The sequence below is a fragment of the Strongylocentrotus purpuratus genome, unplaced genomic scaffold, assembly GCF_000002235.5.
Source record: "Strongylocentrotus purpuratus isolate Spur 01 unplaced genomic scaffold, Spur_5.0 spur5_contig_861, whole genome shotgun sequence".
Lineage (NCBI taxonomy): Eukaryota > Metazoa > Echinodermata > Echinoidea > Camarodonta > Strongylocentrotidae > Strongylocentrotus > Strongylocentrotus purpuratus.
In genome coordinates this window covers 4,590,894-4,604,659 of record NW_022145570.1, presented here as the reverse complement: position 1 = coordinate 4,604,659, position 13,766 = coordinate 4,590,894, and the positions used below count along the sequence as shown (strand labels likewise).

The window sequence follows — 13,766 nt, the reverse complement described above, 5'->3', positions numbered from 1 at the left end:
ACATGATGAGCACAGTCCCCAAAATACTCTTGGGATAGGACCGATGATCATATCTATGATGACAGGTCCAAACTATGAAGTTACTTTCAGGAATAGTTCTTGGTCTTGGTCCTGGTCCAGGTTTCTATCTAACCCGCCCCAGGGGAGGGGACTAGTCACCACATGTCCGAGCAGTGATTGAATCGCGAGAAGCAGCAGAGTCCCCAGAAGACAATAGGCATAAGACTGATAATGAGTGCCAACCACATCACCACGCTGATCTGACCAGTTGATGTGCCACTGCAACAAGAGAAGGATATTCAAAGAAAATAAATCATTACTACAGAGATGCCAACCTCTTGACACAAAAAAACAGACTGAATATCCTTCACACAATCAGAGTTTTGAGAGAAATATAATTTTCACGAAAACTCAGCACTACCAGTGGCCCGTTGGCCCTGGGCCAGTAGAATGTCAGAAAAATGTTTTACTGGTAATTAAAAATTTGCTCTTTCATTAACATTTACTGAGAAAATTGTAAAGCAAAGTTTTTGTCTGGGTTGCGTTGGTTTACTTGTACATGTTTCTAAGCGAACAATTTTTTTATGTTTTGAAAAAATGAAAAGTCGTATTTTCAAGAGGCGATATCATTTTATCCTATTTCACTTTTTTCATCGTACTAAATACGATAAAATCGTACTGGTTGGCATTAAAAAACATGAAATGAATAAAAAGAGAACATTTTTAGAAGGGCTACTTGACATTGTAATATGTCCAACAGCATGATCCAACATAATTCTCAATGACTTCAAACTTGCAACTTCAGTTACCAGTGGCAATTGCAGCATAGGGTGGACTACCCCCCCCCCCCCCCTCTTCTATCTGCAACGTGTACAGAATAACTCTTTTAGTTTTTTTACAATATGAAACACGGCTTTAGTTTTTGTCCCAATATTTTGCAGGTTTCACAAAAATATTACCAGTCTTAGGGAGATTTCTGTCTTAAATTTCAATGATAGTAGTACTTGTGCTGCCTTGTAAATACTTGAAACCATCTTTTCAGTAAAGCAGCAATTGGTACATGTTTAAGTTACAGAGCAAGTTCATTCAAATCTAATTCAAATTAATTTCTGATAATAACGACATTCTATGCCGTACTTACCTTTTAACTACTCCACAACAGCGACATAAGCAGATTATTAACCACACATCAACAATTAAGACACCACTAAGCTCCCTGAAAGGATAATCATACATACAGAGAATGAAAGAGAGAATCTATGACAATGTAGGCTTACAGACTCATCCACACACATATGGTGCAATGCCAGACAAAAAATGTTGTGTCAAAATAAAATGACATCAATAGGTTCAGTGTTCTTCACATTTCTGTATCATGTATCAAATGTATGATTATTAGAAGTGTTTTTCATTTGCACAGCAGCACAACATTTACCCCGTTTGATCTTTATTTATCATTTATTTACACACAAAATATTCTTATATTACAGCCGCAAGTGTTCATTACTATCATTCTTCTTATTATTTTTTTAATCTTCATTGTTTTCAGGGGACATTTCCACCATGATATTCTTCCAAACCAGCTCATTCGGTAGAGCAGTGGTCTCGTAATCCGGTGACCCGGGTTCTAAATCAAGTCGATGCGCTAGTGCCCTCTGGTAAGGCATTAATCCTCGTTACCAGGTCCATTGGAGAGGACCTAAAGCCTTCGGCCGTCTGGTTGCTTACTTACAAGCATTTATGCTTTCTTAGCAGTCAGGAAAAATAAGCACCATAATCACCATAAGTTTTCCTCTTTACAAGATTTTATTTAACCATCTCTTTTTGCTCACCTTCCTTCTTCATATCTCAGTGGGTTCATCAATCTGTCCTCCATGTAATGAATAACCGTCCCTCCTAAGACGCAGGTACAGATCAAGCAACCAATAAGATGAACGATAGCTATCAGTCTCCACCAACTCTTCTCTAAAATCGAAAGTGAAAATATAAATAAATACCAGTATTTGTGAGACCAGGAGAGTGTTTCACAAAGACTAGGATCGACGTTAAGTTGAACTTAACTATAGCAGGCCATTCATGCTACTGCTTGCACTCACCATTATGATCTTTAGATAATATTTTCCCCCCTCAATAATGAATTATTAATGAATGTAAATTCTGTAGATTTGTGACCTTGAGAGACCAACACCACTATGGAGAGAGCAAACACTGGCATGCCGCATGAATGGCCTGCCATATTGAAGTCCAACTTAAAGTCGATCTTAGTCTTTGTAAAAACACCCACCAGACACTATATATGTATGTACCTAATAATGAAATTTAAAGGTAAAATGTGCATTGCAACATAAAATATTGAGAGTAGTGTACCATGAAACTTGAAAGGTAATACATAGACTTATTGTTACGCTCTTATAGCATTTACATACACATCTAAGATAATAATTTTAAATGATTTGATCACAAACCAACCAGATACACAAATAAAGGCACATTTCACGAAATCATTCTCCCCTCCCTTCCCTTCTGTCTTTCTTTTTTTCTCTCCTGTTCCTCCTCTTCTTCTTCTTCCCTCTGCTGATTCTTCATGCTTTCCTTTACTCATCTTTCTTCTCTTCTTCTTTCTCTCTTCTCCTATCTTCTTCTTTTAACCTATTCTTTCTCTTTTTGTTCTCTCCCTTCCTAATTTTCATGCTTAAATGTCCACTAAAGTGCACATTTTAAAATATAAATATAATACCTGGGGCATGTTTTTTGACTCTATGCATGAATTATTGGAAAGAATCTGAATTGTAATTTCATTTTTCAAAGTTGTTATAACTCTATCAATAAATCTATACCTACCAACTATATCAGCATTCCAAACGATAGAGAAACAGAGAAGAGCAGGTACGAGGTATACAGGCTGTTGAGATCAAAACAAAATGCAGCACTCGTTTATCAGTGAGTTTGAACTAAGTACTTCTTCTAATAAATAACAGCAGGGGGTGTTTCACAAAGATCCTTAGTTGATCTTATCTTTAAGTTGGACTTAAAAATTATGGAAAGCCATTAGCATCTATGAAAATATTTTGTAAACGTTATTTTAAAAGTTGTAATATGTTGATTCAAATCATTCATATTTTCTATTATCAAGGAGATTTCATGTTTTTGATGTGGAATTTATCTAACTTCTAAAATACTTGAATTTTCACTTTTGAATATATTTCATTTTAAAGCTACAAATGGCTCTCCATAATGTTTAAGTCTAACTTAGAGTTAAGTTCGACTTAGGATCTTTGTGAAACACCCCCTGTCCCCTAGGTGTTATGAGAAGAAGAAATATTTTACATTTGTGTACAATTCACACTGGCCACAATATTGAAGGTTGCTGGTGTTGTCATTATTTCATTAATCATTGTGTAAACAAACATATTCAAATTTAGCTAGAGCAGTCTTTGGGTTCTAGCCCTCATCCATTCCGAAAATGAACAACAGTGCATTAACACATACTGATTCATGATAATCTCCAAGTCACCAATAAGTCAACCTTAATTTGAATCTAACTCACCATCCAAACATATGGGTCTTGATCGTTAACCTGCATCAAAGAGAAAGAAAAGGATAGAAAATTAATTCTATATGTACACCTATGCACACAAGAGAAACAAACGCTTATCAGAATGGTTTATTAATTCACCAAAACATGTCAATTATTCATCTTTTACCTCTCGAAACTTCAAGCCTTTATCAGACAAACGAACAAATAAAACCAATGTGGGACATGTTCTACAGTACAACAGACTCTGATCAATGAGCACATAATTTTTCACATTTAATAGTCAGACTATACATAGAAAGTTGGTCTTATAGATCACAGCTTATAGGTTTAAACCATCTGTTTGTAAAGACTATGAAGCGATATCCATGATTCTCACTTTAGACTCGCTCCTGTGGTTAACTGCCATAAGTTTTAAACCACAACAAACAAAATAGTACTATGGCAAAATAAATTGCTCAGCCGAATGTGCTTCATTTATCTTATTACACAGAGCAGTTAGAAGGTATGTGCTTTACAGGGCATTTGTGATAAATCTTTTCTCACCTCACTTTGCCAGTCATTGACATGTAGAATTGTTTTGTTTTGATGACAATTTTTGAAACAGAAACACAAGATTCAGATTCAGAGCTTGAGTCAATATTTTTAGCTCAGAGCCATTGTAGTGTGTACTCTGTTCTCACGCAATGTGCCATTCAATTACAACTATAGTGTTTAAGTACTTTGCAATGGTATTTGCCATATGTGCAGCATTTTTGTTCCTTTCTATAGTTAACTGCATCAGGGGCCTGTTGCATAAAACTTTACCATTAATTGTAACTTCCATGGAAATCTTAATTTTATAAGTTGTTGTGTGATGTTGCCATGGTAGTTAAAATTGATAACAAGGGCTGTGTCTCACAAAAACGTCATAAGTACAAGTTCAGCGACATCCCACTGAAATGCGTGTATTAAGTTTAACACGCGTTTCAATAGGATGACGCTGAACTTGTACTTATGACGGTTTCGTGAGATGCAGCCAAGGTTACCATCAGTGGTAAATTGTATGTAACAGGGCCCTGGTGTGAACAACCCCTAGGTCTCTCACCTGTACTAAACCTGCTAGTGTGAAGAACACACAGGTGATGACATTGATTAGCATCCATAACTTGGCAGCACTGCTATTTGACCCATACTGAGGCTTTTGACCTGGCCCGGTATCAGAAGCCATGTTTGACCTACGACCCCTGATCGTGTGGTAGACTTGAAGAAGAGGTTCCTGAAATACATGTTTAAAGCAATCAGATCAATAATTGCATTTTTCTGGCCATGTTCAACATAACGCACTCGGCAGAGGTGAACATTTTTGTTACGTTAATTGTGCGCATGTCAATCTATATTATCAGACATCAGGAACAAGTGGAAGGTAAGCAAAGCTCTATCACTCTGGTAACAAATGTCTACATTTTTAGTTAGTCTAAATTCTTCACTAATTAAAAAATGTATTATTACATGAGTAAAATGCAGACTCGATCCTCCAGCTCCAGCTAACAATGAAACGAAGGCAGTTTGCAAGGACAAGGTTTGTCATGTGCAAGAATGTAGATCTATGATATTATTTTCACATTCAAATGAGTCTTTATTTACATGGCTCTCCACACAAGCAAATGGATGCCAAGTATGGATGCCAAGTAAGGCTTCTAGGACTAGGGTGATATTAATTTCATATTCACCAAACAGTCTATTGTATCAAATTAAAGGCAAAGCTGATCACTCGTCAGCATAACAACAGAAACAAATTCCCAAGCCCAAGGCAAAGATTAAATTTTATGAACGATTAAATGATAACCAAAACATACCTGATTGGCTAATTAACCTTGTAGTAGCTCAGAGTCAGATGAGTCCCCTGATAGTATATGGGCGTATTTATTTGGACTGAAACTCAATTCAATTGCAGAATTAGGCTGTAGTGGTGTAGACCTCTAGTGCACTAGCTCTATCCTGATCCTAAATGTAACTCACCTACGTTACGTGTATCATGCATTGCATTGTGTAGCCAGAGTATGGTATGCGCTTAAATACTTACGCGTATGTACGGAGTGCCAAATGAAACATAATACAAAGTTTTGGTATGGGGTCATGAATTTGGTTCAAATGAACATTATTGGAAGGCTTAGAAGCATATGCAATATTACAATAGTCAGTGGTCATTGTCGCGGTTGAAATCGAGTCTAAATTTATGAAATTGTAAATAATAAACCCTTTATGCTAATATTAATTAAGCTATAAAACAATGTTTTTTTTAGTAAAATCGACCGATTTGCTAGTTCCCGTTTGGAAATTATTATGGTCACAGCTATATCGTACGGCCGTAGGCTAATTTAAATTTATCAAAATTTTCCGGGAGGACCGTTATATTTTCATATCCTATTTTTCTCGAAAGCAGAAATGTTTTAGGGGCTAAATTTTCTAGTGCTTATAAGCCAGGCGCGTACGCAGGATTTTTTCAAGGGGGGGGGGGGGGGGGGGGGGGGGGGGGGGGGGGGGGGGGGGGGGGAAGAGGACACTTTTTTTTTTTTTGGTCTCGAAATTTGAAAATTTGACATTTGGCTCCGTTGGTGGGGGGGGGGGGGGGTGAGGTCACCTTTTTAGGTCAGCCATGGGAATAATTTTTTTTTTTTTTAATAATTAAAAAAAAAATTCAAAGGGGGGGGGGGGTGGCGGGGGGTGATGGGGGGGGGGGGTTACACACATAAAAATACCAAAGGGGGGGTTAACCCCCAACCCCCCCCCCCCTCCCCTGTGTACGCGCCTGTTATAAGCATCCACAGGGGCATCCAAATATATAAAAATTGTAAAGAATCACTATTCACCCAATTTTCAAAATTTCCCAAAACTTTGTATTACCTTAAAAAAAAAATGAAAATGAAAAGAGAGAGATAGAGAGAGAGAGAAAGAGAGAGAGAGAGAGAGAGAGAGAGAGAGAGAGAGACGTACGGGAGAGGGATAAAGAGAGACGATAGTTTTTTTTTGGGGGGGGGGAAGGAGCAAGAGATGCTACTGAGAGTAAAGCATATTTTGAATTTAAATTATTATAGATGAATAAAACACGTCTCAATAATAAGCATTGTATATTTTGTATCGATTTGAAATTGCTCATTGAAAATTGTCATTGTTACTACGGCTTTGTTTATTATTCTTTACTTATTTTCTGTTATAAGTTACTATATGTATTGAAGTTTTCGATGATGTTCGTATTGTTTATATTGTTCAAGTAGTTTGTATCTTCATATCATGTTGCATTTGTTTACAGGGCCCCTTGGAAAACAGTACTTTGATTCAGGCGCGGATCCACGGGCCGATTCTTCCGCCCCCCCCCCCTCTAGACCCCAAAACGGTTTTTAAAAAATAGGATAGTAACGTAAATTTTAGTATCAAACAGGAAAAAGAAGTGGAGAGAAAAATAATCAAAACGAACATTTAAGATACCTGCTACATGTTCATTCGTGATGGATACGAATGCAGGTATGTAAAAATGTGAAATAATTCATTATAGAGCGATGATAAATCAAATATTTGACGTTAATTCACTCGTTCATTTTACATGAATGCGGTGACTTTGTCGGTAAAGACCGGCAGGCTGTGGTATCTACTCAATCTATCAAACGATACGAAATCTAGCTGTAGTTAAAACACAGACAAAAAAGTAAATAAAGCAGGTAGATGCCAGAATGATGGCGATGACAATGATTACAAGTTTAAATAAAAAAGAATCAAACAATGTGTTCTGGGGTCATAATTATTGCAATATTTATTTCAGGCAGTTTTATCCACCAGCGTGTTATTGAACAATATTTTCAATAAAAAAATGTTTGTAAAATGTAGTAGTAGTAGTAGTAGTAATAGCAGTGTTCCTTTGTAATGCACAGCAGGCAGCAGCCATACCTCATCTTTTGCTGGCAAACTTTGATTCATGGGCTAGAGAGTGAGAGTGAGTGCACATTTCCTAAAAACATTTCTTACTGGAAAAGAGGGAAAGAAAAAGGAAAGAAATAAATACTGAATAAAATCCCCTATATACCACGTAAGCATTGTGAAGACGGCACCTACATCTGTTCTGTTCAAAAGAAGAGGTTGGCAAAATTGTATTTGTTTGCTTAGCTCAATTAATTTTAATTGATTATTGCTGGTTGCTATAATTATTGATAATAATCTGATCAAAATAAAAATCTTTAAAATTCACACATAAAGAATTGATAGGAAAGTATAGAGCGTATAGTCCTTTGCCATAAAAGAAAACTGAATATAATTGAAAAGATGTGGATATATATGCCTCTTAGTTTTGTGGTCGGAGAAAAATGTTCCAACAGTTGGGAAGCCAGTAATTGCTGGTTAATACCAGACACCAAGGTGGAGCTCTATACGGGACGGGTACAAGGGGGTTCAGTGTCCCCATACAAACATACGCACACACCTTTTTAAATTTACTAAAAGTGCCACTATTTATGTAAAAAAAGTGGCCCCCTCTTTCTTTCTGATAAGCACCTTTCCTTTTTCTTTTCTTTAAAAAAAAATTATATAGCGCCTATTGTTTTCCATTTTATAAGTGAGCCTTTACACATTCAATAATAATGCGCGCCCTTTTATTTTGACAATCGCCCCTTTTCCTGAGACACGAGACACACTGCCCTAAATTTAAAAGGAACTAACCTAGCTAGTGCCCTTATATACATGCGCATTTTCCAATCGGTGTGTATCCTTTAAACCCCATACACTTTCGAACTCCATAGATAGCCATAGAATACAAATTATTATATATTTATCATGATTAAAATTGTTCACGTAGTATATCAACAATAATTGAAAACTCACAGACCATTTTCTGTATCATTTCTGTTTATTTATGGACCGAGTATATAGATCAGTGGCGGATCCAGGGGAGGGGGGGGGGGGGGCTGGGGAAAAAAACGTGTAAGACACGTTAATTTTACCCTTTTTTTGGAGATGGGCCCCTCCCCTGGCGTTCAAAAGGGGGGGGGGGTGCGATTTTTCAATTTTTTTAAAGGGGCCAAAAAAAATAGTGCTCCTCCCCCCCCCCCCCCCCCCCCCCCCCCCCCCCCCCAATGAGCGGCTATTTCGCCCCTAAATATTTATTCACGAATTGGGCCCCTCCCTGCCGCCGGCTGGATCCACCCCTGATATAGATCATCAATCTATTCGAAGAACTTAAAATCGGTAACCTCAAAATTGAGTACACTGTATTTTCTTCGAACACTGCAAACGATATGCCAATATTGTCTGTGTTAATATGAACTCATTGATTCCCTTGGCTAATTAAGTAATTGTTTTTAATATATTTTAGCACCAATTTCTTTTGCACCACAACATCGTCAGATATGGCATTTTAGGTGCAACTTTTGATAAGGTGGGGGTGAGGCAGGTGGAAGGTAACAAAGAAACGGGGAGGAGCCTGAAAATCATTTCAAAGTTAGAAAAGAGAGATGTTTTTTTCCAGAATTCTCAACATCCAAAAGGGCGAAACGATCCCCTTCATGCCCCTCCCCCCTCCAAAAAAAAAAGAAGAAAAAAATTATTATAAGACCATGTACACTAGAGGGCGATATATCACTATTTCTTCTAAATTACTCAATCACGATCACACGTTTCTGTAACAATTGCAAGCACACAAATTTACACGTGTGGGACCACCAGAAGTTTCTAAATCAGCAACATGGAGGGAGGTGATCATCATGAGGAGGTACCCCAAGCGATTGTCCCGCCAGAAATCACTGAAAAACAACCATCCGAAGTTGAAGAAAAAGCATGAAGAATCACTAGCAGCACTGACTGATTCAATTTTAGACGATGATCTCGTAGTTATTCCGAGTCAAACAGAAGTCCAACAGCAGGAGTCGGCGGCAGCTGAACAGCTAGACACCGAACAGCCAGATACCGTCGTTCCATCGGAGCCCTCTCCTCCCGCGGAGCCTGAGCCTCAGGCGGCGATTCCTGAAAGCGAACCGTCACAACCTGCACCTGAATCTGAACTTAAACTTGAACCTCAACCTGAAAGCGAACCTCAATCTAAACCTCAACCTCAACCCGAACTTCAACCCGAACCTGCGCCTGCCCCTGCCCCTCAACATAAACCTCAATCTGAACCTACCCAAAGCCAAAGTCAGTCTGTCGACTCTGTCCCTCCAGCTCCACCACAGCCAAATCCAGAGCCAAGCATCAAGCCCGCTCGTCCAGCTTCAGCTACAGTTAGAACAGCATCAAAAGCAATCAAAGGGCCCATGGATATGGCTGTAGTTGAAGAAGATGATGATGTAAGCAGAAGAATGTTGAATTTGTGTTTTTTAAACTATTTTTTGTAGTTGACGTGAGCACAGTGAGCTGAGCTCTGCTAAAAAAAATATGCAAGTGGCTAGTGGCAAAGTGCTAATTTATTTTAATATCCAGCATTTCATGATCCAAAAGCATGTTTAGCACAGGTTTAAAAAATGTTTTATAACTGTTCAAATTGTTTTTTAAGTGTATAGATACCGGATACTAATTATTTTTTAGCGTTGTTGTTGAACATGTTGATTTATAGATCAATTAGAACTTATTCAGGGGGAGAAATTTAAAATTGTGCTTAACATACGTGTAGCAAATATGATGTTTCAAATTTATTGGCATTTTTTTAGTAAATTATCTCGTGCTACATGCTTACTTGCATGATTTATTTATCAAGCTTACGACAGTTAATTGTACTTTATTATCTTTTTCTTGTATTGCATACAGGATATTGAAGATGAGACATTGACAGAGAGACTGGTCGGCCTCACCGAGATGTTTCCGCAGACCTTGTGTACGGTCGCAGGCGTGACATTCAGTCTGTCGGTCAGCAGCATGAAGAAGCTCTTTAATTTCAGCCGGAGCGCCCTCTGGATCGGCAGTACATCATTCATGCTCCTCATCTTGCCGATCATCTTTGAGACGGAGATGGTGCACATGGAACAGGCCCAGATTCAGAGACAGAAGCAGGTATGGGGGTCTTGCTTTATCAATAAAAAAAAGTACTAAATGCAGGGATCGATTCCAAGGCAATGGCTTAGGAAACCACTCATTTTTTTGCACACACAATCTTGTGAGCACAGTCTTTTTTTGTTAGGGAGGGGGGGGGGGTGAAGAAGACACCAATGTATTTGATGAAATGAAATGCTACTTTACAGATTAATGGTGATTTCATGATACTGTTGATTCAGAAGTTTTTTTTCTGGTGAAAAAAATATCCTTTGCCTTTCAATCGTTACATTGTCCCTAAAGTATTCATCCAATGACTATCATTCCATGAGGGGGGGGGGGGGCCTTTAACAATAATAATAATGTTGAATTATACTACATTTAATAGGGAACGATACTTAGGATTTTTTAAATCCTTTTTTAGACCATACATGTATATGCTGGAATATTTTTTTTTAAGTTAAAAAACAACAACTCTGAAACACCATGAATATATGATAAGCACACAGTTATTGTTTTTTCAATATAATGAGTTGATAGTTATTTATGGAGCAATTATTCGTTAGGTAGGGTTGTTGTTTCATCAACATTTTTGTATAGATTTAAAGTAGTGTAAACTTTTTGTTTTTGTTTTTTCTATTAAAAAAATATACAAGTGTTGGAATCAGTAATTGATGTAATTATCCCTTTTTCTTTGTTCATTCAACAGATATTACTTGGACCTAATGCTGCCTCAGCCGGCGGAATGACGGGAGGTCTAACGCCCCCTATACCGGGGGTCTCGGTGGCTGCACCCCCTCCTGGAGCCAGATAGTCTCTACTATGCAGAGACAGGTTTTAGAATAGTAGCGACCTAAAGTATTCTTTTTATATCTCTATGCTTTCTCTGATTATCCATACAAATCTCTCATTTAATAATGACTAATGGAGGTTTTCTTGGTAAATGAAATCAGAAAAAAAAAAGGGAATAAGACATCAATAAATTTGGAGAATTATTCCTAACGTCACTTTTCTTTCTACAAGATGTTTAGCCAGTGTTTATATGCAGATTACAAGCACATTTATTAACACTGTATGAATGATTGAAATGTTTTCGAACAGATTCCCAAATGAGGCTTCCCTTGGGTAAATAAATTTATTGTTATTAATAACATTTCTCTTAGCCCCCCCCCCCCCTTCTTCATTAACATAAATAACAGCTACTAGTTCACCCATTGAATACCTGTACTGAATTTTTGGATTCCCATGAGCTTTTGTCTACTAGTTAACAGATGCAGGAGAATTATGCAGTAGATATACATGTATCAGTATTTAATATATTTTTGTGGGATAATTAATTTGTAATTCGAATGTAACAACTTGCACATGGAACAACATGGACATTTGATTTAATGGAAATTGTCCAATTGTGTTTGTGTTGCCAGTTGCCTTTAGAACTTTCTGAAGATTAATATCACGAAAGGGAAGGAAGATAGAGACAAGAGAAAATGTACTTGGATGTGTATGTGTATGATTGAGAAGCAATTGATGGACAGAGAGTTGGAAAAGCTGGTAGAAACAAGTAGGTAGATACAGTACATATAGAAGTACATTGAACATCAAGGGGAGTTTGTGAACATTTATATGGTGGACATTAGGAAGGGAGATGTTGATGCAAAGAGGGAGGAGTGACAGAACCATACTGAATTACATGGAGATGGCTACGGAATGAACAAATGAATGTTTACAATGAGATTGATGTAAAGAAATGGCAGTAAGACTAGGAGAAAGAAATGGGCGATTATAGGTCATGTACATGGAGGGATAGAAGATGGATGGACACTTGGAAGGCTTGGTGTCAAACAGAATGAAGATAAGGAGAGACAAAAAAGGGATCGTAGTCGGGGAATGGTAGAGAGAATGACAAAGAAATGGATAGATATTGTGAGGGAGAGAAGAGGATATCTGGGTGAAGATGATGAATGAAATAGGTGACAGATGAGGAGGAAAAGATGAGGGGGAAAAATGGGTGAAAGATGAGGAAAAAGAAATGGGTGAAAGATGTGGGAAAAAAAATAAGTACATGTACTTGAATGTATAAATGGATGGATGATGAATAGATGTCTCTCCTCTCTTGAGATGAAAAAAGATATAGGATGAAAGTTGTTTTTTCCAACAATTGAATTTATACTAGGTCTAGGACAGGTTAAAACCCTTTCATTGCCATACATACTTAGTTGAAATGACCTAATCTGGTTCTAACATCCTCTGTATGTATTTTGGAGCAAAAGCTTGTCTTTTATCTTGATATTCAACATTAGAAAGTTACACAGGGCATGTAATCTACAAAAAGGCACCTCAAATTGTCTCAAGAAATGTTATTTTTTTGATCCACATTTTTCTATCTTATTAAAACATTGCTCTGGAAAAGTTGCCATTCATTCAAAAGTAAATATAGTTTGACATTTTTAATTTTTGTTAAGTCAATTGATCACACCATATCTGAATAAACCCTATAGAGCAGTAAGCAGGTGAATGTCAAGTGCACTTTCAACTCTTCTCATCACACCTAATACAGGTGTATCACTCATTTTTCATATTCACTATCACTATTCTGCTCTAAGATGTCTCTGTTTTCCCAATCACATTGCACAAAGATTTTATTATATATCACATTAAATTCTTTGGCGGTTGATAATTATACTCGTATATACAATTTATAAAGCGCAATCTAATCTGAATTCAAAATACATGTATGAATAAATCTAGATACCACACATTTATAATACCAGTCACAATCTGCATATTTGAAGCTATTTTATGCATTTACAGTGAACAGTTTACTATCATTTCTTGTGGTTTTTAGGGAATCCATTAAACAGGTTAAATTCTGATCCCTCCTTTTTCTCTTATCTACAACAAATGTTCATCAGACACTGAGATTATTTTGGGGAAACTTTATTTCATTTTTATAAATTTCATTTCATTTTTATAAATAATCACAAATTCACAATACATGTAGTACATGTATATCAAACATCTTCAACATGAAAAAGAAGACAACAAATATATATACAAGTGTGGAAAGTCACAAGCTTACTGTACTCCAGATTACATGTAGCTTCCACTTCACTGCCAAAAAAGTACAATTTTCTTGAATCAAATCATATTCCAAATAACACTCATCCATAGCAAGCAAGAGACCCTATGCTGAAAATAGCTTAACAAAAGGGGAAAATGATATTTGCATAGGACAATGAATTAC

At 37.0% G+C, this 13,766-nt stretch overlaps 2 protein-coding genes across 2 annotated transcripts; one reads left to right on the top strand and one right to left on the bottom strand.

The window, feature by feature from the left end:
* On the bottom strand, nt 1-4,791 carry LOC115929727 (transmembrane protein 220-like). Its single transcript, XM_030999622.1, has 6 exons — nt 4,623-4,791; nt 3,548-3,577; nt 2,842-2,902; nt 1,833-1,965; nt 1,142-1,216; nt 1-279 (listed from the first exon to the last, which is right to left on the bottom strand). Exons 1-6 carry the CDS (start codon nt 4,743-4,745, stop codon nt 156-158), a joined length of 546 nt encoding a protein of 181 aa, XP_030855482.1. The 5' UTR covers nt 4,746-4,791; the 3' UTR covers nt 1-155.
* Nucleotides 4,792-9,176: 4,385 nt separating this feature from the next.
* LOC115929725 (protein TsetseEP-like) lies at nt 9,177-11,365 on the top strand. Its single transcript, XM_030999617.1, has 3 exons — nt 9,177-9,843; nt 10,301-10,543; nt 11,232-11,365. The coding sequence occupies exons 1-3, from the start codon at nt 9,265-9,267 to the stop codon at nt 11,334-11,336; spliced, it is 927 nt and encodes a 308-aa protein (XP_030855477.1). The 5' UTR covers nt 9,177-9,264; the 3' UTR covers nt 11,337-11,365.
* The last annotated feature ends 2,401 nt before the right edge of the window (nt 11,366-13,766 follow it).

Bases quoted from the DNA above. Each gene is read 5' to 3' on its own strand.
- LOC115929727 (XM_030999622.1), bottom strand. From the start codon at position 4,745: ATGGCTTCTGATACCGGGCCAGGTCAAAAGCCTCAGTATGGGTCAAAT. The intron at 3,578-4,622 runs GTGAGAGACCTA...TCTTTGATGCAG, and splicing joins CACTAGCAGGTTTAGTACAG to GTTAACGATCAAGACCCATA. The intron at 1,966-2,841 runs GTAGGTATAGAT...TTTCGATTTTAG, and splicing joins TTGGAATGCTGATATAGTTG to AGAAGAGTTGGTGGAGACTG.
- LOC115929725 (XM_030999617.1), top strand. From the start codon at position 9,265: ATGAGGAGGTACCCCAAGCGATTGTCCCGCCAGAAATCACTGAAAAAC. The intron at 9,844-10,300 runs GTAAGCAGAAGA...TATTGCATACAG, and splicing joins TAGTTGAAGAAGATGATGAT to GATATTGAAGATGAGACATT. The intron at 10,544-11,231 runs GTATGGGGGTCT...TTCATTCAACAG, and splicing joins AGATTCAGAGACAGAAGCAG to ATATTACTTGGACCTAATGC.